At 35.2% G+C, this 25,587-nt stretch overlaps 1 protein-coding gene across 1 annotated transcript in view; it reads right to left on the bottom strand.

The window, feature by feature from the left end:
• LOC126972247 (uncharacterized) overlaps window positions 1–25,587 on the bottom strand; it is a 133,086-nt gene that overhangs the window by 4,750 nt on the left and 102,749 nt on the right. The window contains exon 3 of the mRNA XM_050818896.1: window positions 654–814. Coding sequence (XP_050674853.1) covers window positions 654–814 — 161 coding nt within the window. The remainder of the gene's footprint in view (window positions 1–653; window positions 815–25,587) is intronic.

The following is a 25,587-nucleotide window of genomic DNA, read 5'->3' as shown; positions in this document are numbered from 1 at the left end:
TTCTGGAAAACCATGGGGCACTTGTGATGGTACGCAGGATATTGTTTTGCACGCGTTGGATGAGCATGTTGTAGGTAGGTCCAGATGGGCTTCAATACAGCATTGTAGATTAGAAGCTTATTGTCAGTAGACAGGACAGAGTTTCTACCCATGAGCCAGTGAAGGTTTCGGAACCTATGATTAATTTCATCCCGTTTCTTCTTTATGTGAGAAATCCAGGTGAATCGTCTGTCTAAGTTAAAGCCAAGGTATTTCACTTTCTCAGAATCTGGTAAAACATCAGAACCAAGTTTGACAGGAGGGCAATCTCCCCTTCTTAACGAGAAGGTGATGTGGGTCGATTTTTGAGCACTTGCCCGAATGCGCCATTTATTCATCCATGCATGGGTCTCGTCTAAAAGGTGTTGGAGCTTATTACTAGCCTGTGCTGGGTCTTCAGGCTACATCATCGGCATATGTTGCTACGGTGACGTCTTCAGATACCGGTAAGTCTGAAGTAAATATGTTACACATTACGGGACCAAGTACTGAACCCTGTGGAACGCCGGCTTCAATTTTTCGTAGCGTAGATCTGACATCTCTCTGTTTCACTTGGAAAAGCCTCTCTTCGAGGTAGGATTATTGTAATTATTGTAATTAATGATAAATATTACCGTCTTATAGAACATGCAAGCTTGGCGATCTTCATCTTCACCACTTGGACAGTCGATGAATCCGTCACACAGCACGTGGTCGTCTATGCAGCGATACCGGCCCTGCCTATCAGGAGTAGGACAAGCAAATCGTTCCATTCCATCAGCAGCGGGCGGGCATTCTGAAAAATAAAAAGAATTGGACTTTAATCCCTTAAAATACTTATGTCAAAAACTCTGTCTTTCAGCTTGCTTTGCTCCCTAGTGAAATTGATTACCCAGAGCACACTTTCCGACCCAGTAATATAAGTGTTCAAAAATCTGAGCGTCACTTTGTTATTGTTGCTCTAATGAAATTAAATTTTTACGGTAAGTAACGAACGAAAGAACGATCGAAGTAACAGGTCCAGACTTGTAAGTCGATGAACCAGTTGAGAAGTGTTGCTACGGCTGTAGCTGAGTACCGGGATATGGAAATAGGGCCACAATTTACAACGATTTATGCTCTTAATTTGGGAAGTAAATCAATTTACAAATGACAGTAGGCAATGATCCCGGTACCTTTTTTACAGTGTGCAGCATGAGCTTAGCGAAAATGCACGAGTCAACCGATATGTAGTGTACAAATAAAGGCCTAAAAATCTGGAATTACTCCAAATTTAACCATGTCGTTACATGGTACGTTTTAGGATATTTTAATAATCCACCATCCTTTTCTTCGTTTATTTCGGTAAAATATAAAAGATTCATGTATATAATAGTTCATACTATTATACAACACTGGTGCAGATTCAACATACAGTCTTTTTATATGTGGTAACAGTAATGTAATGTGGTCGTAGCATTACGGGTGGTGGGGATGCTATTCACCCAAAAAAATAATACATATTGGACTCACTCTCTAACTTTTTTACTAAATTACTTAATATATTATGTATATTATTATAATAAACTTAACTAATTACTCAATTGTTCGCTACTCAACTGCTAGCCTGGTACGAATAAGCCTTTACACATTTGTTTAACATTGGTTCATACTAAGTCATATTAACTAGGTTTGCTTCTTTCGCATCAATCCCTGCTCTTATCCTTGGTATACTCTTACTATTGTATTAACTGTACATTGTCAATCGTAGAATGCATGTCGACCTTTATCGACAATCTCCACAGTGGCTTTTACGTAGTAAGTTTATAACACAGCGGATTAAGGAAAATTATTAAGTTAACAATATTTGAATTGATTCAAATCTATCAACTGTGTTCCTGAGAGACAGGCGATTAAATACGATTGTATATCCATTAACTGTCTAACGGCCGTTCTCAATATACTATCTACAGATAGAGATAGATAGAGATAGACCTACTACTGTCAGTAACTAGCTACCAATAATCTGAAGCTGTCCCAATATATTCGATAAGTGTTTCTTATCGCCTGCAATTTCCATACAAACTTCTATCGTTGGTAAGCTATACGTCTTCCCATTGACAGACATCGTCAACGGATAAGGTGAGTTACCATCGATTAGTTTATTGGGACAGAAAAGTCAACGATACTTACGATTTTTATCTGAAGTAGGCCTCAATCGGAGATAGACTGAATATTGGGAACGGCCGTTACTCTACTTCAATGCGCAATTTTAGTGTGCGATAATTGTTTGCTGCTTCATATTTCACAAATTTGTTTTAAAATAAGTGCTTTGCACTTTTGACTCGTCATCACGGTATGACAAGTTATTCATTTTCAACTTTTTTAATCTCCAAGTATTTGTACACGTTTGTGAATGTCACTGTACATTAAACCGACTAGTAATTATAATCCGCGCGTATTAGCTTCGGTAAAGTAAATCAAAGTGTATTGTATAGCCAAACGGTTTGTATGTGATTAGAATGAGAACCCCTCACGTAACACTTCAAACGATGTTAGTAATCTAATCACTATGGACGAAGGGACTTGTCCTTTGAAGTTGAATTTCAATCAACCTTTTGGATCCAAATACCTTCCCTTTTATAGTTTTATTCGTTTTATGTGAACACTGAAAATGTTGTGAGGTTTTCGTGGAATTATTTTCGGAACATGTTTTCATGTTACATTTACTCGTATGTAAATTGCTTCACAAAAAGATTGCCTGCCCAGGTTTGATTGAATATTTAAATATAGAATTGAAACCACTGTTATAAAACCTATACTGATGCTAGAATTTGTGCTTCGCATTACAAAATCGTAAAGCATATAGATTCGCTGATGATATTTTAAAATAAGTAATGTTATCATACCATGCTAATTGTTCCTCAGTCTGGGCACCCTATTACAATAACAGATAAGGCAGAGAAGAAATATGGTCAACAGCTATTATATAATTATTAATTATTCGGCAATTAAGATATGTGAATGCTATAGTTAAAAAACGTTGAGTACAATTTTCTTCTTTATAACACCAATTCTATATCCAGAAAAGTTCTAAACTGGGATTGAGACGGCTCATATTCAATTTAAATATTTTTATTAAATATATGATTCCAAATCATTTATTGAACGTCAAAAACACCCATTCAAAATAGACTGCCTCAGACCTGAGAAGAACGGGTGCAAGAAACTCAGCGGGCTTTTTTTATAAAAATGTGGATTACAATGTAATATTCTATAATAAACATTTATAGTTAAAGAGCTTCAGGGTGTCCGCTTCATTCCCAGTCTGTGGTATCATTAAGAAAATCGTTTATGTTATAATAATCTTTCCCACACAAACGTTTTTTAACCATTCTTTAAAAATCGTAACAACTTTGTTTTGTATAATTTCTGGGATCATATTGTAAAAGCAATAAAATAATAGTAATAATCATACATCGCCCCATAAAAGACTTACTAACTCGACTTAAGCGAGTAGTTAGGCATAGCAAGTTTATGTTTGTTCCTCGTGTTAACATTATGACTGTCACAGTTTCTAGCAACTCCATCATGTACTTATGAACATATAGAACATTAGCAAGCATATATTGGGAAGCAACATTCAAAAAGTTTATTTCTTTAAATTTTTCTCTTAATGATTCTTTAGGAAGTCGGTTGTAAATAGCGCGAATAGCCCTCTTCTGCAGCACAAATATGGTATTGATATCGGCTGCACTGCCCCATAACAATATACCATAGGACATAATACTATGATCATAACTAAAGTTTTTTCACTGGTTCATTTTGAAATTCATTATATGGAACCCCGGTATGAAATTGCTGGTATATCTAATCTACATAATACGAACGTTTTATAACTTGGAAGAAAATCAATCGTGAACAGATTTTTTGCAATTAATTCCACGCTCAAACTATAATATTGGACCTTATAATATCCGTCACTATCTGGTTCAAGCTCCGAGATAATTATACAACGAGCTCAGTTTTAATAAAATTCTGACTTTAATAGCTTAAATCAAAGTCTTCCTAAGTTAAACTTACGAAGACTTTGATTTGGTACTTTATAAAAGAACTATGTTTAAAAAAGACTTCCAAAAATAAAAAGTATTAAAAACTTAAAAAGATTTAATTTAATACACCTTTGATGCAAATCTACTACCTATTGATAGGGTTTAAGTCGGTGCCTGCCCATTTGGGTTATGTTGTTCTAGACGAAGCTATCCTCTTAGTAACACGTGGCGAGCGTATGTACTTACCTGCTATTTGGCTTGGCACTGCCAACACGCCAGAAATTAGGATGTCATCCCCACCATCTGGAGGTGTGGCGTTCCTTCACAGTGCGGTTTTCAAGGAACTTTCTTTCACGTACAATAAAGGTTGCATCCTTGTATGGTGTTTCCGAGATGATACGACATGGGTACTTAAAAAGCGCGTACACCTTCCTCAAAGGCCAGCAATTCTTCTGTGATTCCTCTGGCGTTGCAAGAGAATGTGGGTAGCGGTGATCACTTAACACCAACTGACCCGTACGCTCGTTAAAGGCATAAAAGGCATTTATTTTCTCAAAATTGATTCCTTTAGAATTCTTTTTAATGTCATTGAATTTTGTCACCCTCTTGTCGTCCCCATTGTCGTTTGTCACCCTCTTCCATAAAAAACAAAACAACTGCTATTTTTCAATCAATTATGCAGCGATCATTTTTCAGATATTTAAATTGTTTATTTTTCTCTGATTTTGAAGTCCCTCAAGTATCCGGAGCGTTGAGAGCGTACGTAGGAAGAAAACCTTCTTATTTAGATTTCTATGATCAAGACTCATATCGATACTAAAATAATGATCTTGTCCAGCAGTCAATTCCAAAATAAAGATTACTTAATTCAAAATAACAATAATATTTATGTGAACATGTTTGATTTCTTCAGTGAAGTTCAGTTATTTGTGAAAGAAGGGTATTGTGGTGTGGGTACACTTGTAACGTATTTACTCTAGGGACCGCGTAAGAAAACAATTACCTACCTTGCTTGACTTTAATAACAATTCGTTCTATATTTACCCACACAAACGTCACATGCTTGCTTCAAAATGTAAGACAAGGGTCACAATATTATGAATAAATATGATAAAAAAAAAAAATTTTCGCTCAGAGTTTTGAATTCTTACCTTTTTAAGGGGCTTTCACTGAGTGAAAGTGAAAAGTGTTTCACTTTCTTTAACTCAGTGGGAGTGTTTTCACTTTTTACAAAATTCTCATTTGAAATATTATATTATTAGTTTTAGAGAGTAATTCAAATTCAAATTCAAATATTTTTATTCAAAATAGGATGTGACATCACTTATTGAAAGTCAAAAACTACAACACATTCCAAAATGAACGCCTCAGACCTGAGAAGAACGAGCGCAACAAACTCAGCGGGCTTATTTTTCATCGAAAAAATATGTTTGCAAAGTAATATTGTACAATCAAACTTATTATTTAATAGCCTGAGGGCGGTCACTCCATTCCCAATCTGGGGTATCATTAAGAAACTCATTTCTGTTATAGTAACCTATACCACACAAACGTTTTTAACAATTCTTTTGAATAACATAATAGTTTGGGTTGCCTGGAAGAGATCGCTTCAAGCGATAAGACCGCCCATTGCGTACCTATGACTGTAATTAGCTTAAGATCTTTTTTATTACATAAATTTTTATTTTTAAGTCTGTGTGGTATCCAGTAAAGTGTCTATCTATCTACTTTTGTTTTGAACATTTTCTGGGATCTTGTTGTAAAAGCATATACATCGCCCCACAGAAGACTTACTAACTCGACTTAGCCGAGTAGTAGGCATTAACTACTAATTACCGCCAACTTCGAAGACTATATAGAATATTTGCTTAAAAACCTTGTTTTAAAATCCTTTATCTTTGAATCTGGTTTATTGTTTGGTTATTAATTTATATATTAGTAAAGATTATAGGTGGAGCTTATCTTATTACAATTTCATTAAGACCATAAACTATTTCGATACATGGAATCAGTAAGGAGTTTCGATGTCTACCTGCCTGATGTCACCTGATCAGCTAAATGGCAATCTTTTAAAAGTGTAAGAGTCGCTTAACTATTTTTACCAGTGGGAGGCTCCTTTGCACAGGATGCCGGCTAGATTGTGGGTACCACAACGGCGCCTATTTCTGCCGTGAAGCAGTAATGTGTAAGCATTACTGTGTTTCGGTCTGAAGGACGCCGTAGCTAGTGAAATTACTGGGCAAATGAGACTTAACATCTTATGTCTCAAGGTGGCGAGCGCAATTGTAGTGCTGCTCAGAATTTTGGGCTTTTCAAGAATCCTGGCTGCATTGTAATGGGCAGGGCGTATCAATTACCATTAGCTGAACGTCCTGCTCGTCTCGTCCCGTATTTTCATAAAAAAAAATGTTACCACCTAATAAATAAATACTTCACATATAATTTTGCATATGAATTCCAAGTCTAATTTTATTTCAAGAAAAATATAACTGTTCACTTAATATTTCTCTATGGGTATATTAGAGGCAATGAACTCGGCTCGATAAAGCATTGACGTATATAAAATCGATAAAGCTTATTTCGAAACATTCAAGAATAGTTATGGTTTCAATAACTTTTATAAATTGTTGTTTTGACGGGCTTGTTGGGGGATATGTCTAGGTGAGTGCCTTTTTTTAGCTATTGCTGAGTAAGATTGTTAGCTATTGCAGGATGACATTGTAAGCTATTTTGTTTTTTTACGAAATTAAGGGTTGAGATGAGCAGGACGTTCAGCTGATGGTAATTGATACGCCCTACCCATTACAACGCAGTGCCGCTCAGGATTATTGAAAAACTTAAAAATTCTGAGAGGCACTATAATTGCGTTCTTCACCTTGAGACATAAGATGTTAAGCCTCATTTGCCTAGTAATTTCAATAGCTACGGTGCCCTTCAGACCGAAACACAGTTATGCTTACACATTACTGCTTCACGGCAGAAAAAGGCGCCGTTGTATATTTATAATCTAGCCGACATCCGAGCCTCCCACTGGTAAATGTCTGTCCAAGCTTTGGAGCCAAGGTTGTCTTCCACCTGATTGGACCTTATTTTCAGGCTTTTCGGGATATATATAGTCGCTACCATTTGTCCAGTAACAATGAGCTACTCTAGATTATTCTCTGGTTTCCGAGCGGAAAAAAGTGCCAACTTTTAATTTACTATCCAAATTAATAATTAATTTATGGATTATTCAGAAATAGGTTCTTATATTATTTCTTACTCCTAGCTTAGATGGCTTTTAGCGAATTAAAAAAACAGCTTTTTATTATGAATAGAATTGTGTAAACCGGTTTGAGCTCAGGAATCAGCCCTAATCTTGTAATCATATAAAACTAAAGATACTGACTAATCTGGGTCAAAACGCAACTATATCTAGGCTCTGTAGGTCATTATAACTCACTGGCCAAATCGCAGAACATTGATTTATTCATTCATTCATACTTAATTTAAACATTTGACTTAGAAACCTTGTTTTTATATTTTCATTTTTATTTTAAATTATATATTACCATATTTTTAGATTTTAGTTTATAAATTGTTAAAATTACTGTCCTATAAGCGTAGTAAAAATTATGAATGCTGTGGTAGCTGATAAGTGAATTAACTGTTATCCATATTATTATTATATTTTAAGTTTAAGTATGTAAAGAGTGTAATTTGTTAGTTGCCCAAATATATAGATAAATAATATATGAAACATATACCTAATGTTAGATATGAGATATAGTGTGATAACATACTGAACTCTAATGCGGTTAATTAACGGCCGTTTTCAATAACGCATCTCTAGTTACGGATATATTGCTATCACCTATATGTCAATTAATTTACGGCGGTTCCCAATATACTATCTACAGATAGAAATAAATTACTACCTTCTACTGTCGGTAATTTGCTATCAATAATCTGAACCCGATAAGTCTTCTTTTGGCTCATATTGGAACGCGTGAATTGCAATTTCCATAAAAACTTCTATCGCTGGTAAGAAATACGTCGTCCCATTGACAGACAGCGTATTCGGATAAGGTGAGTTACCGTCGATAAGTTTATTGGGGCAGAAAAGTCAACGATAGTGACGATTCTTATCTCAAGTAAGAGATAGACTGAATATTGGGAACAGCCGTTAATGACAAGATCTTATGTATCCATAGTTATGTCCAATATAGTTATTAGTTAATTATAGTATGAGAATAAATTTGTCTACCTCTAGCAAGTTAAACAAAGGATAGATAGGATTCTGAAAACGGCCGTAAATCCATAAGTAATTGAATTCTTTTGTCACAAAACAAAATAAAGTGATACTGCCACTTTGCAATATTTATATCAATATTATATCGATAGGAAGCCACAGAATATTTTCATTCGTCTCAATAAAATTTTAATTGTTGAAATTATTGTCGCGTCTATGTTGTTCCGTCTTAGTATAAACTCTATGATACAAAATAAGTAGCGATTACTACATAAATCAAGTAGGGTCAGCAAGTAAGCAATAGACCTTGATATATTTTGATAGAAATATCGTTATTATGACGCCATACATTTATATAATAAACAGACATTATCTATTTTAGCTTGTCACTTTCGCAACAACTCTCCGAGTTAATGAGGTACGATAGAGTACGGTAAAAAACTTATGTATAATAGTACGACAATAAGACTAATTATAATGTAAATTCAATTGTTATTAATATAGAAATCAGTGTATATTTCAAAAGTCTTGCTTAGCGATATTCAACCATAATTTTATAAATCTTTCTTTGATTACGTCTACTTATTTATGTAAATAAATAGATATTTGCAATTTTTTTTAACGCAACGGGTACCACGAACACATATTTAGTTTTACAAAAATCGAAAAATATATGTTTTTTATTATTTTTCTGTGTATCATATCCAACACGAGCGAAGTACGGGCACGTTAATTAGATACCAGACATGTTATTGCTATTATTCTGTACTGTTCTACTATTATTTTTATTATTATTAATAATAAATGTTTATTTCAGACACACATCCATATTTTTTTTACCGCATTTATCATCAGGGGAGTGTTCCTAAGAGCTGTTTCACCTGATTCCTGCCGCAGAATTCCACATTCGCACGACACGCCAAAAGTTAGGATATCATCCCCACCATCTCGATGTGTGGCGGTCTTCCACAGTGCGGTTTTCAAGGAGCTTTCACGTACTACAAAGCTTTGGAATGAACTTCCTTGTACGGTGTTTTCGGGACGATACGACATGTGTAACTTCAAAAAAGCGCGTACACCTTCCTTAAAGGCAACGCTCCTGTGATTTCTCTGGTGTTGCAAGAGAATGTGGGCGGCGGTGATCACTTAACACCAGGTGACTCGTACGCTCGTTTGTCCTCCTTTTCCATAAAAAAAAACACATCCATATTGCATAATTTTACAAAGTCACAATTACAATTCCTTATTATTATTTTTATTGCTATGGACTATTAAAATAATTGGTCCAAACGACATCTTACATTTTCGGAGATGACTCGCAGCCGCTTGCAGTTTAAGACAAGCGGAATATTATATAAGAATAGGAAGGTCACCGGCGCGGCCTTCGTTCCTTGCCTTCTAAAAATAGATGTTCATAAAACAACCAACCAACGGCGTATTCAGGAACAGTTACCGTAACTTAACCCGTACTTTCCCGTTAAATAAACTCTGTTCTCAGCTTAATTGTAAATTACTTTTTCATTTTCTTTCTCGCAATTTTGTATGACTTTGAACTGGCGAGCTCTGTTATACAAACAAGACTGTTTCTTGTGTTCGTCTAATGTTTGCAAAGAACCTCTATAGTAATTTAAAATTTATCCACAAAGTAATTTAATATTTTGTATATTATAAATACTTCTTTAATAATTAAAGCTATCTAATTAAAGCTAATTAAAGCTGGTTAATATACATTAGATGTACTCTTATTTCGTAACTAGCTGACCCGGCAAACGTTGTTTTGCCATATAAAGTATAATTCACGCGATAGTTTTATAAGTAATAAAATATTGCCTATATTATAGCCTGTACATCATTTTGTTCTATTGTCAATAGCTTTTGCAGCGCACGCAAAAATAGGTTTTCGATTTTACACCTTGTGTTACAAAATAGCAATTTTATTACGGATCCCTAATTTTGAAAAAAACATAATTAATTAAAAAACATAATCATAATTTTGATTTCAATTTTAATGATGAATTTCGTCTGAGGTTATTTTATATATTACCTTAAAGCTATTTGACAATACATAATAATGGCTCACATGGTTTTGATATTGGAAAATATATTCGTGTCTCTTTTACACCTGGTGCCTTATAGTACATATCTATTCTACACGTGGATTATTTTCATATATTTCTTCTACACCTGGTCCTTTTCAGCATACCCTCCTCTTCAATAAAAATTTACTTTGTGTCACACGCCACAAACCTAAATATCATACTTATAATCTGAATATGTGGCGTTCCTTACAGTGTCATTTTCAGGAAATTTCTTTCACGTATGTATGTACGTTTTTAAGTCAGAACAATACCTTAAAAAAGTTCTCTGGTATTTCATAAAAGTGTGGTCCTTGGTAATCATACTATTACAGCCTTTTTCAATAATCTATCCATCCTTAGTTTTACTTACTAGAGGTAGACAAATCTATCCTTTTAAGATTACTTACATTTCAATAACCTATTGACTATAACTATAGTCAAAGTCAAAAAATCTTTATTCACTGTAAAACTTTATAAGTTATTTAGTGCAAGTCAGGATGAAGTACACAAGTTACAATAGCATAGACATAGCAATTGACAAATAGCATAGGACTATAGCTATATTGGACATAACTATGGATAGATAAGATCTTGTCATTAAACGGTGACAGCAATGTATCCGTAAGTTAAAGAAAGGATAGATAGGTTATTGAAAACGGGCGAATGACACCGACGCCTCGTTGTTTTTTCCATTCTTTATGGCAGTTTTCAACAACCTATTTACCCTTACTTTACTTTGTCAATAGGTTATTAAAATGTAAGTAAGCGCAAAAGGATTGATTTGTCTTCGTCTAGTAGAGATAAGTTAAACTAAGGATAGATAGGTTATTGAAAACGGCCGCATATAGCATTAAACGTATGTATAGTTAATGTTACTCGTGAAACTTTTACTGTCCATTTAATAGCATCTCCCTCTCCGGTATTAAAGTCTTATTTCCGTTGAAGAACATTTATTTGATCTATCTCGTCGGCCTTGTAAGGGGATCACAACAAAACCATCGGCTTATTTTGCTAATCTTTAGGCATATTGATAGAAGAGCATAAATTCCGATGAATCGACTTTTTTTCTATATTGTTGCTCGAAATGTGATCTATATAAAATTGTGAGTCACGATTCGGAAGTTATTGAGTGGGCGTAAGATGAAATTGCAAAACCATTAATCATTCTTGCATATCACATATATTCGTGATTTCTAGCTCCATTAAAATGTAAATGAATACAAAGTACGATACTCAGATATCGTGCTTGCTATATACAACAGTATTGACTGCATTATTTTTATTTGTTCATACGTAAACTAATTGATATTGTATACGAGTAGCTTAACAAATGTCAGCATTAATATTATATAGGTTACGTAATATAATATTATGTTAACAAGCGCTACCAACGTCATAAGAGCCATCATATTTTTATCATTACAATCAGATCATTACAAAAATAATCTTAGAATAGAAAAATATGAGAGTTTTGAAGTAGTCGGCACTACAGCAGTGCCAACTACCGTTTGTGAGCATTAAAGACAGTGTGCTGTTGAGCCATATATAAGCTAGAATGCTATGTTCGAGTATTCATGACTTATTGTTAATTCTAAGTGGAAACTCTGCCCAAATACCCCTTCTAAACAAAGATGATATCTGAATCTTTGTCATCGACTTGACGACATTTTGAATTGAGATTAATCTACATTTTTTAAACGACTTCAAAAAAGGAGGAGGTTCTCAATTCGTCGGTTTTTTTTTGTTTTTATGTTTGTTACCTCAAAACTTTCGACTGGGTGAACCGATTTCGATAATTCTGGTTCTGATAACGGAATCTATGACAAAGTAACGGAACACTGTCTGAAATTTAAAAGCTGGTACTTACCAAGTGGTCCCATTGTAATTTGGTCCAGATCTGACAATGGAATCCATGAGAAAACCATAAAAGTCTTAAATAGCAAAGTGAATGATATTTTTTTTTTTTATGATAATGAGGGACGAGACGAGCAGGACGTTCAGCTGATGGTAATTGATACGCCATGCCCATTACAACGCAGTGCCGCTCAGGATTCCCGAAAAACCCAAAAATTCTGAGCGGCACTATAATTGCGCTCGTCACCTTGAGACATAAGATGTTAAGCCTCATTTGCCCAGTAATTTCACTAGCTACGGCGCCCTTCAGACCGAAACACAGTAATGCTTACACATTACTGCTTCACGGCAGAAATAGGCGCCGTTGTGGTACCCATAATCTAGCCGGCTTCCTGTGCGCAGGAGCCTCCCACTGGTAGATAAATTTACAAATAACTCAATATCGCGCCAACCGATTTCGATGATTCTTTTTTTATTGGAAAGCATATACTTCAAAGATATTTTGGTGAGAGTAGAATGTTAGTTAGGTTCTGATAACGGAATCCATGACAAAGTAACGAAACATTGTCTGTAATCAAATTGCAAAGTACTTACGTTCATTGCTGCATTGAAAAATTAAGTATATTTATACATATTTAGACAAATTGTTAGTAAGTGTACTTCAAATTCACTATAAATCATAAAATAAAAATAAATTAACAAAAAAACAACCGCCTTCAAAAACACTATTCAAAAACAATAGATTTAATGTGCACTAAAAAGTGTAAAAATAATTGCGTATTTTTATACAATCTAATTAATTAGTCTTATTCTAGTTAAGATTTTTGTAATTTTTGGAGTCGGTGTCATCCAAGATAGGTTTGTTACTACATACATAGTTATAGGTGAGATGTGCTTGAGTCGTGAGGAGGCGGGAGCAGGTTGCGGCGGAAGGACACCGATTCCAAAAATAACAATAATCATAACTAGAATTAGATTGTATAAAAATACGCAATTATTATTATACTTTTTAGTGCACATTAAATCTATTGTTTTGGAATAGTGTTTTTGAAGGCGATTGTTTTTTTGTATTTTTTTTTTTATTAAGGAACTTGTTAGTATTTTAAGTGATATGATATGTGTATGACTTTGTCATTTTAACTTCTGTAGGTACCGATACACAGATATTTAATAATACCTCCAGCTTACTACAACAAGTACTCAACAAAAGAATACGCAATACAAATCGGTGAAGCTGTTTCTTAGATTAGCTGAATAAACTCGTGGTAAATACCGGATCTTTCACGTATCTTCATGTACAAAAATCAATCTGTCTCTCTAGACATATGTGTATATGATTATAATTATTTGATATTAAAGCTTAAAAATATATAGAAAATGAATAGAGATTTGCTCCAGTTGTATAATATCGTTACCTACATTAATAACTTTAGGTATGGTTTCGATAGATCCAGCCAGTGTATATATAGAAAATTAAACCTGAAAGAAATATTAAAATCCTTATAAAATGCAACATTTAAAATATGAATCTTCTAGGAAATGTAATAAAATGAAATTTATTACACTCGCAAAGCATCCAATAACTATTGAATGTGACATAATGTATTGGATATAATATTTTTATAATAGCGGCTAAGGGTATGCAATTAAACTGTAGGCTGTTCTGGTAGAAGACGGCTATAAACTAGTGTATGTTATTCTTAAATGTATTGTACCGACCATTGACTAGCTCTAGTTGAATGCCAAAAGTAGTCAACGGCAAACTAGGCGATATGAAGCTTGGGATACCTTTGACATTATGTTGTATTCACAATTTACACTGTAATAAAACATCATCAACTATTTCGATTATTTTTTAATGGAAATAAGGGATGAGATGAGCAGGATGTTCAGCTGATGGTAATACGCCCTGCCCATAACAATGCAATGCCGCTCAGGATTCTTGAAAAACCCCAATAATTCTAAGAGGCACTACAATTGCGCTCGTCACCATGAGACATAAGATGTAAAGTCTCATTTGCTCAGTAATTCCACTAGCTACGGCGCCCGACTGTTAGACCGAAACACAATAATTTTTACACAATACTGCTTCACGGCAAAAAAAGGCGCCGATATCTATTTTTTGTAAATAGTTAAAAAAATAGTGACTTTTTTTGGATTCCTGTCGTAAAGCTCTAATTAAACCACGCTTCAATCCGGTTCTAATTATAGAGCATCTATTCAATACGTGAGTTTTCAAGACTTTTTTCCAACCATAGAATGTTGATTGGTTGTCTCCAGGAGGACATAACCTATGTCTAGTGTAGGGACCAAATGTTCTGTAATCTGCAAAAATGTTGCATGTTGCATGCATGCTGTTGCATCTAAAAAATGTATGTCTATTAAAAATAAATAAATATGACATATTATGATGATATGCAAAGCTAATGATTAAAACAAATACACGTGTTAAATGAATGTTAAACCACAGTGTTCACTCAACTGTCCCAGCATCATATTTGCCTAAAGCGAAGGGCAGTAAGTGGTGAGAGGCGAATGGTAAGTGTGAGACCGCAATTTATGTTCGCTACGACTGGCTTCCCGCCAATTCTCTCGTTTGTCACTGAAACAAACCCGCCCTGTAATAGTTTCGTCGTCTTTTCGACATCATTTAGTTCATTTATCTACATTGTTATACTACATTCTCTCTCACATTCTTATTCGGAAGACAGTTTGATTATTTATAGAAGTGTAAAAAGTGTACAAACGTATATTCTTATTTTTATAATCATAAATATATGGAAGGTGATTTCTTATACTATACTAACTTTTGCACGCGAATTCGTCAGCGTTCATTTAGTATCGCGCTTAATCCACAAATTTCGGGATAGCACTATTATAAGATTCATTTTATAAAAGTACTTTTTACTATAACACTATTATCATATGGATCGGTTTGTAGTTAAAGAACTTGGATATGGTCTATCTGTTGTACATTGATATTGCAGTTCCCCTGATAACATACAAACTTCCACTTCATACAAACTTCCACTTCATATAAATTACTTTGTTAATCTTCTTCTTCTATTGGTGCCATATACCCCTGAGGGATGTTGGTGATCATCGCAATACGCTTCTCTATCTTCAGCCTTTCATTTCAGATCATCAGCTCTCTGAATTCCTGTCCAGGATTTTAGGTTGTCGTGCCATGCAATTACGGACTCTTCCATAGGGGAATTCCATTCCCTCTATTTAGCCAACCAACGATCCTCTTTATTAAATCATATTTTTTGTTTCTGTAGACGTGGTCAAAGCTTTCCTTTTCTTTATGGTTTTGACAACTTCCATCTTTTTTCTCATTCTTACAAGCACTTCTTCATTCGTTACCTTGTCTATCCATGAAATTTTGAGCCTGTATATATATCTATACAACCACATTTCAGAATCTCCAATTTTGTAAATGATATTTTGGTTCAACGTCCAAACCTCCACACGATACATTAATATGGATAGAATGTTACACTTTTCCAGACGTCTGCGAATCTTTAACTTAATTTTTCTGTTGATTAAATATTTGTTTCATTTTAATAAACCTACTTTTAGTCATTTCAACTTTATATTTCCTGATTCAGTTGTTATCCCAAATAACTGTACTTTTTCACTGATTTCAGTGTTTTTCTACGAACTACTACCGGATCAGTTCTACTTTTGAATTAAGGCTTTCGAGTACTATATATTTTGTCTTGAGTGTGCCAGTAGGTTATTTGTTAAATTACCTTTTATTTTCATACCTGTTTCCATCCCATTACAGGCTTCTTCGAAAATAATCTCTGAATAATATCAAAGAGAAGTGGAGATAAATAACATCCTTGATGTGCACCATTGAAAATTTTCAGATATGCTGAACATTTTATTTTATTTATTTATTTATTATGCTCCTACTTTGATATTGTGCTGATAAGGAGCAATACAGATTTTGCAGTAGTTTCTTGTTTTTTGCCATCCAGGTCCACAAAGTTCAGAATGTTCATCAGTTGTTCGTGCCTTACATTGTGAAATACCTTTTTAAGGTCATTAAAATATCTCTTTGATTTTCTGAGCATTTCTGGACTAATATCTGGCTACAAGTGTTGCTCTGGTTCCAAGGTTGTTTCTGAAATCAAACTGTGTTTCTCCAATGTCGCTATCTAATGACTTATAAATTCTGTTGCGCAATATTTTTAAGAGGCGTGACTCATGAATCTTATCAGAGTGTAATCTCCATATGTTTTAGCATTAGCTTTTCCAAGTAAAGAAAAGTTTGATTTTAGCCAAATGTCAGGTGAATGTCTAGTCTCATACACCTTGTTATACAGTTTAACTAATAGATTTAAGTATATATTATAATTTATCAACTTAAGCATTTCTGCATACACCCCATCAAGTCCAGCAGCATTGCCATTCTTCATGGAGCATTTACTACCTCAAATTTATATATGAAAGGCACATCTAATGTCTCAAACAGTGTTGTCTCTCTGCAACATAGGTTTTTATCATCAATCCAGAAATTCCATTTGTACATTCCCCAAACTCTGCATTGTTTCTCTTTATCAATGACCAACATATTGTCCTCATCCACCAGCTTATTAATCACTTGTGTCCTGTTTTTTTTATAAACTCTTTTACCTTTTTGTGCAAGTTCGAGTGATCTTGTATTTTCTATACCAACTTTATTTCTGTGTATTTTTCCTCCAACCACTCATCCCTGCTTATTCTATTCTACGCATTAATTTGGGTGTTCTGTGTATTTATTCAGGCTTACGTTCTTACTCTGCCCTCTCTAATTCATTAAGTCTATGTGGCTTCTAATATCCATTAAAGTCTTTTACTTCTTTTATTTCTTTTCTGCTATTTTGATCAACCTCAAAAGAATATAAAATTTATATTACGTCATAAAGTAGTCTATGCGCATTTTTCAAAATGAACTACACAACAACTTGATGATACTTTCAACTTATTGCATTGTTAATGATTCATCTTTTATTCATTCATTCAAACACTCAAACAATTCACATTCAAAAAAAAAATATATATATAGGAGTTTTTGACTCGCCTAATGCTGGCACGAGACAGACAGGCCTGAGGATGCCTTGTGTAGAGGCTATTATATATAGAAACACGTGTCAAATTTATTGAAAACACAAATGGATCGAGCTGATACTGGGGTGCGCCAGACCAGAGATGACAGCAATACTCCATGTGAGTCCGGACCTGCGCTTTGTAGAGCGCTAGAATGTGGGCCGGCTTGAAGTATTGCCGTGCTCTATTTATGACGCCCAGTTTCTTTGAAGCCAGTTTGGCTTTGCCCTCCAGATGGCCACGGAATTGGCAATTGCTCGAGATTTCGAGACCCAGTATTCCGATACTAGGCGAGGCTTTAAGGGAAGTGTTCTCGAAGAGCGGTGATACGGCAAATGGGGTTTTTTTAGTGGTAAACGCGCAAACTTGAGTCTTCGAGGGGTTAAATTGGACAAGGTTTAACTTACCCCATTCCGCGATCTTCTCGAGAGAGGACTCGATAGAAGACACAAGTTTCTCCCGGCACTGGTCGACGTTTTCCCGAGAGAGACCTGCATGGCCCGTGTATACGGCATCACCAGTGCTGTCGTCTGCATAGCAATGCATGTTGGCGGTGTCCAACATATCATTGATATGCAGAAGAAACAGCGTGGGAGATAGCACACAGCCTTGGGGCACTCCAGCGTTCACGGGCTTGGGATTCGAGCAATAACCGTCGATAACGACCTGTATGCTGCGCCCAGTGAGGAAGCTGGAGGTCCACTTGCATAAGCTCTCGGGAAGCCCAAATGATGGAAGTTTTGCGAGGAGCGCCTTGTGCCATACACGATCAAAGGCCTTCGCTATATCCAGACCAACTGCCAGGCCTTCCCCCTTGCTTTCAATAGCCGCCGCCCATCTATGTGTTAGGTATACCAGAAGATCGCCAGTCGGCCGACCATGGCGAAAGCCGTACTGCCGGTCGTTGATCAACTGGTAACCCTCAAGGTATACCAAGAGCTGGCGGTTAATTATGCTCTCCATGATTTTGGAGAGTAGGGAGGTAATAGCAATAGGCCTGTAGTTTGCCGGATCCGAACTGTCTCCTGAAGAATTTTGATGGTTGGTAGGTTAGGTAAGTAAGGTAAAGTAGATATGTATTTACTTACGTAAGTTAACAAAAGTAACACAGAAACCATCTCTAAAATAAATCCATCTACTCATTTCATATATTAACAAGCACAAACATACTGAAACATATTTTTAGCTTTATTTTATTACAGTTTACATTGTGACTAAAAGTATTGTTTCAAGAATATTTTATTAGCTATTAATTGGGGTTTTAAGGCTAATTGTTGATCGTTTGATACAATACTTATTTTCTAAAAATAAGCCGTGGTATTGTGCGTGAGGAGGTTTCAAATGAGTGAAATAGCTGAGCGAAAATGAGGCCATTTCCCTTTCACAAATATTTATGTGGTTGTATTTTTATCCAGCGGGTTACAAATAAAGGAACTCTCTCAAAACAAGTTACAGTTGGTGGATTTACGACAGAAATATGTTTACTGGTTTGCCGATGTAAAGTTTCAGTGGCTTGCGAAATTGTTTCTTGAAATTTTACCGCCATGAACATAAATACATCTAGCTACAATGTGATATGCCATCATATTTCAACCGTATATGGGACGTGCTACAAATATACGTGCATATGGATATTTTAATGGGGTTTTGTAATAATAATAATAATCGTTTATTTCGGATTCATCCACACATGAGTTCACATCCATATCTGTTAGTACAATTTGCAAGCTTACAAAAAAGTGTTAGTAAAAACTTATTAATTTACATATTAAGAAAATTAAAATGTAATAACAGGCTGGTCTGGGTGGACTTCCCGATGATGACGGAAAATTACTATACGACTGCGTGCAGCCGTATCCAACGAGCCAGCATCGGGGAGTCCCACCGGTCCGACAGCGTTCCCAGTATCCTGTTGGTACTGTCGCGCATGCGGAGCATGGTAGAAGCGCACCGCTTGCGCATGATGGCCGCAAAGCCATCTGTATGAGCTGCCGCGAACATAGCGGAGGCGCTGCAGTGGCGCGGCAGTTCCATCAGTACCCGGAACGCGTTAACGAACACGCAGATCGCTGTATGTCCGCAGTAATGGATCCCATGATTGTTTTTGTAAAGGCCCAAATAATAATGTCAGTATGAAGTCAGTTGTTAATAAAACTTTTTGTAAGGTCTTAATGTTGAATATTATTGTACTACTAGAATTCTAATATACAACAGAGTTATTGTTAATCAGACTGCTACATTATAAGGGATTATAGAAATTCAACAATTAAAATTGACAAAAACTCATGATCTGGATTTGGGGCGTTTTTCCACAACACATAACCGTTGACGACTAGACCGCGATAGCAACTTATTTCTTCAGTAATTTAATATTGGTATGATGTTGTTATTTTAAGTATGTTTGTTGCTTCACTTTACATATATTGTACTTGAAATGATTTGTAAAACGATGAAAATGTAAATCTTGATTCAAAAGAGTGGCAATGAGTTGTTGTTGTTCTTGTTAGTTAGCTCAACCTTTTACGAAGTAGTGGTAGAATCAATACGAAAAAAAATTCTTTTTTAACATTCATTAAGTGTCATTTCCGTGACCTACATGAATAAAGTGATTTTGATTTGATTTGATTTGATTTGGATTCTTTTCATGGATAGTCAATCCAAACACTAATTAACAGTAGATTCACTAGTTCATTTGTTCTTACATCCACAATTGGAATATATTTGTGCAATCCATCACAATAAAACTGACGTGTATATATTTATACAAATCTGCAAAAAAATTTGTTGCATAGATAATTTTTTTTTTCATAACACAGTTAATATCAATAAATTTAAATGCAACTGCATTGAAATATTAAGACCTTAATCATTTAACTTAAATGTTAAAAGTTAATTATTATTTCGTTGTTAGTTATATTTACACTTTTCCTATTTTTTAATAGAAATGTAATTAAATCATTGCTGTCTTTTTTACTTTTATAACTCTTTTCTTTTTTTTTCAATTTATTATGTATCGATTCTTGAACATTGTTATGCTTGTAAATGCTGTTTTATTGTACTATCCTTTATGTACTATCTAAAATTATAATAATATAATGATGTGTCGATTTAACTGTCTGAATAAAAAATAACATCTCATTTTAGTAACTTCAATATTAATTAAAGTAAGTATTATTAATGTGCTATTTTTCATATTTTAATATATTTTGTAAATTAAATTTAATGTATTACATTACTATAAAGGATTATTGTGTAAGTGCTGTGTGTATATGTATACGCTACGTTATTTATAACAGCGTATTAACATGTATTGAAATGAAAAGAGAGTCCATTAATTTTATTATTATTGTTCACCATCGCTATATAAATTTATGCAGTCAATCTCAGTAATGACTAGAAAATTGTGTAAACAGCCATAGCCACCTGCACGGAGTATTGAGTTGGTTAGGGATGTAGGTGGGTCGTGGCGGGTGTAGACTGTAGATGCACCTGAGCCGGGTGCACGCTTCGTGCAGCTTGCAGCCTCCGCGCCAGTCAGTCTGGCGCCACAACCCCCCCTCCCCCCGCCTCCCGAACACACACCCACGCGCTTGTTTTCAACTTTGATTGATAATTTGTTATTGGAATGAGAATTTTCGTTCAAAACAATTTACAAAAAATAGCCTCTTGCTTTTGAATTTCAAACAATATCTGTAGTTGCTTGTAACAATCACATTGCGCAAATAGTGAGTAAATCATTTGTAATTTTATGTTGTGTTATTCTATCTGTACCTCGTATGCCATCAATTTATCAATTACAAGAAAGGACTTTTTTTCTAGTGCATAAAATATTTATTACTGTGTCCGCTAATTGATGCACTAAAATATAAAGCTCATTCAAAATTAATCCTTTAAAGTTTTTAGTTTTAGGGACTCCATATTATTATGGCGTCGAAGTTTACATTTTCCGCGTTAAAAAATTACCATAAATCATTATTCAGGGGATGAACATTGGGACTAGATAACGGTCAGTCTTTGGTTTTTTTTTTATCGAATAGGAGGACAAGCGAGCGTACGGGTCACCTGGTGTTAAGTGATCACCGCCGCCCACATTCTCTTGAAACACCAGAGGAATCACAAGAGCGTTGCTGGCCTTTAAGGAAGGTGTACGCGCTTTTTTTGAAGGTACCCATGTCGTATCGTCCCGGAAGCTCATTCCACAGCTTTGTAGTACGAGGGAGAAAGCTCCTTGAAAACCGCACTGTGGAGGACCGCCACATATCCGGATGGTGGGAATGATATCCTAACTTGTGGCATGTCGTGCGAAGGTGGAATGTGTGGCTCTGATGAAGTCTTCAACTTTGATTTCCAACCACTACTGTGTGGATCAAGCTTTATGACCCAGTGATGAGTATTGACCTCACGCAGATTGGGAACTGCGAGGTCGTGCAATCTTATGTACATCTTGGTGGCTTAATCTCAAACAATGGAGGATGCGTAGATGAAGTAAAGCGCCGTATGGCGATAGCAAGAACTGCGATGGACAAATTGAAGAAAATATGGAACAACACAAACATAACAAAAGCTACGAAAATCCGGCTCGTCCAAACACTTGTATTTTTCATTATTTTTATGCTGCAGAGAGGTGGACTTTGCGACAAGTCGAGAAAAAGAAAATTGATGCTCTGGAGATGTGGTGCTGGGTGTTCCATGGACAGAGTTTCGCACCAACGTCTCCATTCTCCAGGAACAAGGCATAAAACAATGCCTTTCGGTGTTAGTACAGAGTAGCATTCTTAAGTTCTTCGGACACGTCTTGTCGTGCAGGGCACCAGAGGGCGAGGGAGGTCTCCCATACAATGGACCGACCAAATAAAGTCTGCTGTGGGCGGTCCACTGAACGAGTGTACCAGACTGTCGGCCAGCAGGAAAAAGTGGCGAATGCTCGTGGGGCGAATCACATCTGCCCCAAAAGATTAATACTTCATGGTGACCACGACCACACGACCGGCCAAGAGTGTAACAAAAAAGAAGATTTGTATTGCGGAAATGAAAATTCTTGCCTATGGAACATGGTGTTTAAACAGATTTAACTTCATAAGAATCGTGTCGTGTGACACCTGTGACATCCTGATCACAAGAATATGGCTCAGTCATCCTTGATAGCTGAACTAAATCAAGGAAGTTAGGTTAAGGTCCACGTTCTTTTCTGCGGACTAATTAAGAAACTTCTATAGATTTGAGGGTAAAACATAGGGCATTGGTCACTGCTTGTTAAAATCATGCTCAATAGTAAAAACAATCTCATAATAATATTTTTATTGCGCTTAAGTACTTCTTAAGTCGTTTCGATTTTATCACCATATTAATTTTAAATGACAGCGTGTCTAACATATTATGTTCCAAGTCCTAAAGCACGCTTTAAATGAGATTTCCCGAGATATCTCTTGCTTTCTGACGCGATTTCCCGAAAAGGAAAGATCCATCACGGCATTGAATACTATGTCAACCACATATTATTCATGATCTTTGTCTGTCATAAACAGGGAAGGTTGTATTATACCTATCAATAGCGTGGGACACAAACATTCGAAAAGTTCCGCATTTGGCTTTGTACGTACTTTGTGTAATGTTAACACAACAATTCTTGTATCTCTCTCTTGGTTGTATTTTAAACAAATTAAATATTTTATGAACGATGCGGGACTCGAACCCGCGACCTCTCGCGATGAAGCCACAACCTGAGAGTTGAACAGGACATATCAAGATTTATGAACTTTGCGATACCCGAACGGTTGGTTCAGAGGAAGAGCGCTAGTTTGACCAAGTATTAGGTCATATAAAATTCGTACTGGTTTTTAAAGTATGAAGTCCTTCACGTGTTTTGAATACTTCTTTTGTGGGTACGGAATGAGACTGAGCCGTCACGATCGGCTATTTAACGCTCGTACGAGCTACCAACATTGACTAGAGCTATTTAAACAGTATTTACATAGTTATATACATCATAAATGTTAATAATTTGTGATTAAAGAACAAAAAATACGTATATTTACGTAATAAGCGAGAACACGTAATTGCATTATGTGTTATTAATCTCGCTTTGCTTATGTTTTCAATTTCATCATGAGAACCTGAGTACATATTTAATTAGAGTGACGGAATAATTCCATGTTTATAAGCAACATGAGCTGCCCATATAGTGATAATATATCGAAACACATCTCAAAACGCCCTAAGGCGTACCATAACGCGAAATGACTCTGATCACATAACTCCGCGACCGGCATTATTTAGACCTTACACGAGCGCGAACGGTTATTTTATCTCAAAAATAATTCTGATCACAATACTGTTTAGACTCGTACAGTTAGTTCTAGTAGTTTCTAAAATGTGTATGCAAACGAAAACTATCGACTTAAACATAAATAATAAGTATTATTTTTTAAATGTTTATTTATTAAAATTATTGAAAATAACAGATCAATCAAATAGATAACAGCATCTAAAGGACACTATGAATGTGAGATGTATCATTTTCTAAATACTTCGTTATATTTCTTGCATTAAAGCTGCTAACACTCCTGTGATCACTCGACTCTCCTCCTAATACTATAAAAAGTATATCAAAACTAGCTGACCCGGCAAACGTTGTTTTGCCACATAAATTATTTTTAGAGTTAGACCGTTTCTTGGACATTGCAACATTATTTTTTTTCGTAAAATAAAAGAATTACTCCGTGTTACATCATCTACCTACCAATAAAACTCCCGTCAAAATCGGTCCTACCATTTCAGAGGTAAGCTGTAACAAACAGACAGACATAAATTGTAAAAAATGTGATTTTGGTATATGTATCGTATATATATTCATATACATGTTGTAAAAAACGATTATTTACATATTACAAACAGATACACCAATTTAATTTGAATGTATAGACTAAGATATAAAATGACAACAAAACTAATTTGTGTCTATAATCTACGAGTACCGTCAGAAACGACTGAAAATCCCATTTTCATATCAAAAAATTTTCTAAACAAGCCTGTAATTCTATATCTTACATTAAATAATGCTGGTAATAAATAAAAATGTATCTTGCATGTAGGCGTAGAAGCCGAAAGAAATAAACTATACTTAGTTGTTTTATGTGCACTGTCAAGCATAATAAAGATATACGATTCCGTTTCGTTCTAACTAAACTTAGTTAATATTTATTGAAAAAAACCTTAACTTTATTTCAAGATGTCCTTTCAGGATGAGTGCCAAGAATGGTCTATGGCTTAGATTTACAATGGCTGTAAAACATTGACCTTGACTTCACAATGGCCGGCAACAAAGTAATGCAGAAGCTCGCCAAAATCACAATAAATGTGAACTTATTGTTGTGAAATGTCGTCACACAAATATGAGGGGGAAGTACATCATATCATGAATATAGTTTATATGTTAGGTCACTGCTATTTATATTACGTTTAATTACAGCGTTGAGACTGAGCCTGTTACTAATTTTACGGGAAATTAATAATATTTTCAGGTCTGTATGGGCATGTTTCGTAGCTAGCTAACAAATTATTAATATTAGGTAATGGAGGATTTTTTTTATTTTTTTTATGCCAATGCGAGACGAGCAGTACGTTCAACTGACGGTAATTGATACAGCCTGTCCTTGAAAAACCCAAAAACTCTGAGCGGCACTATAATTGCGCTCGTCACCCTGAGACATATGATGTAAGGTCTTATTTGTCCAGTAATTTCACTAGCTACGGCGTCCGTCAGACTTAAACACAGTAATACTTACACATTACTGCTTCATGGCAGAAATAGGTGCCGTTGTGGTATCCATAATCTAGCCGGCGTCCTGTGCAAAGTAGCCTCCCAATGGTAAAAATTTGTTTGTTTATTTAAATCATTATATTTAGTGTATCTGCGAACGTTAATAGTGACACAAACGTATCAGAGCTTCCTTTAAGTGAAACATTGCTTATGGTACATAAAACTTGTAATTATTTCATAAAGGTAGTTGACAAAAATACGTTGGATTTCGCTCTATCTTTTGTATATATCTATACACTATATAACAGTCAAGTATCTAGTATATATTTTTTTTGTTTGTAGCTTTACCGCCTTAGATGCTCAACAACTTATAATGAAATTATGCACTTACATTGTCAGGGTACAGAAAAGGGTAACGTGTATTTACTTTATGTCCCTAAATTTTTAAAGAGTTCCTTCGCAGAGATACGCATTTTCTTCTGGTATAAATATAACGAATGTTATGAATGAATGAATGAA

This window comes from Leptidea sinapis, chromosome 25 (assembly GCF_905404315.1).
Source record: "Leptidea sinapis chromosome 25, ilLepSina1.1, whole genome shotgun sequence".
Taxonomy (NCBI): domain Eukaryota; kingdom Metazoa; phylum Arthropoda; class Insecta; order Lepidoptera; family Pieridae; genus Leptidea; species Leptidea sinapis.
Note: the sequence above shows the minus strand (reverse complement) of the source record. Positions and strands in the feature narration are given on the sequence as shown.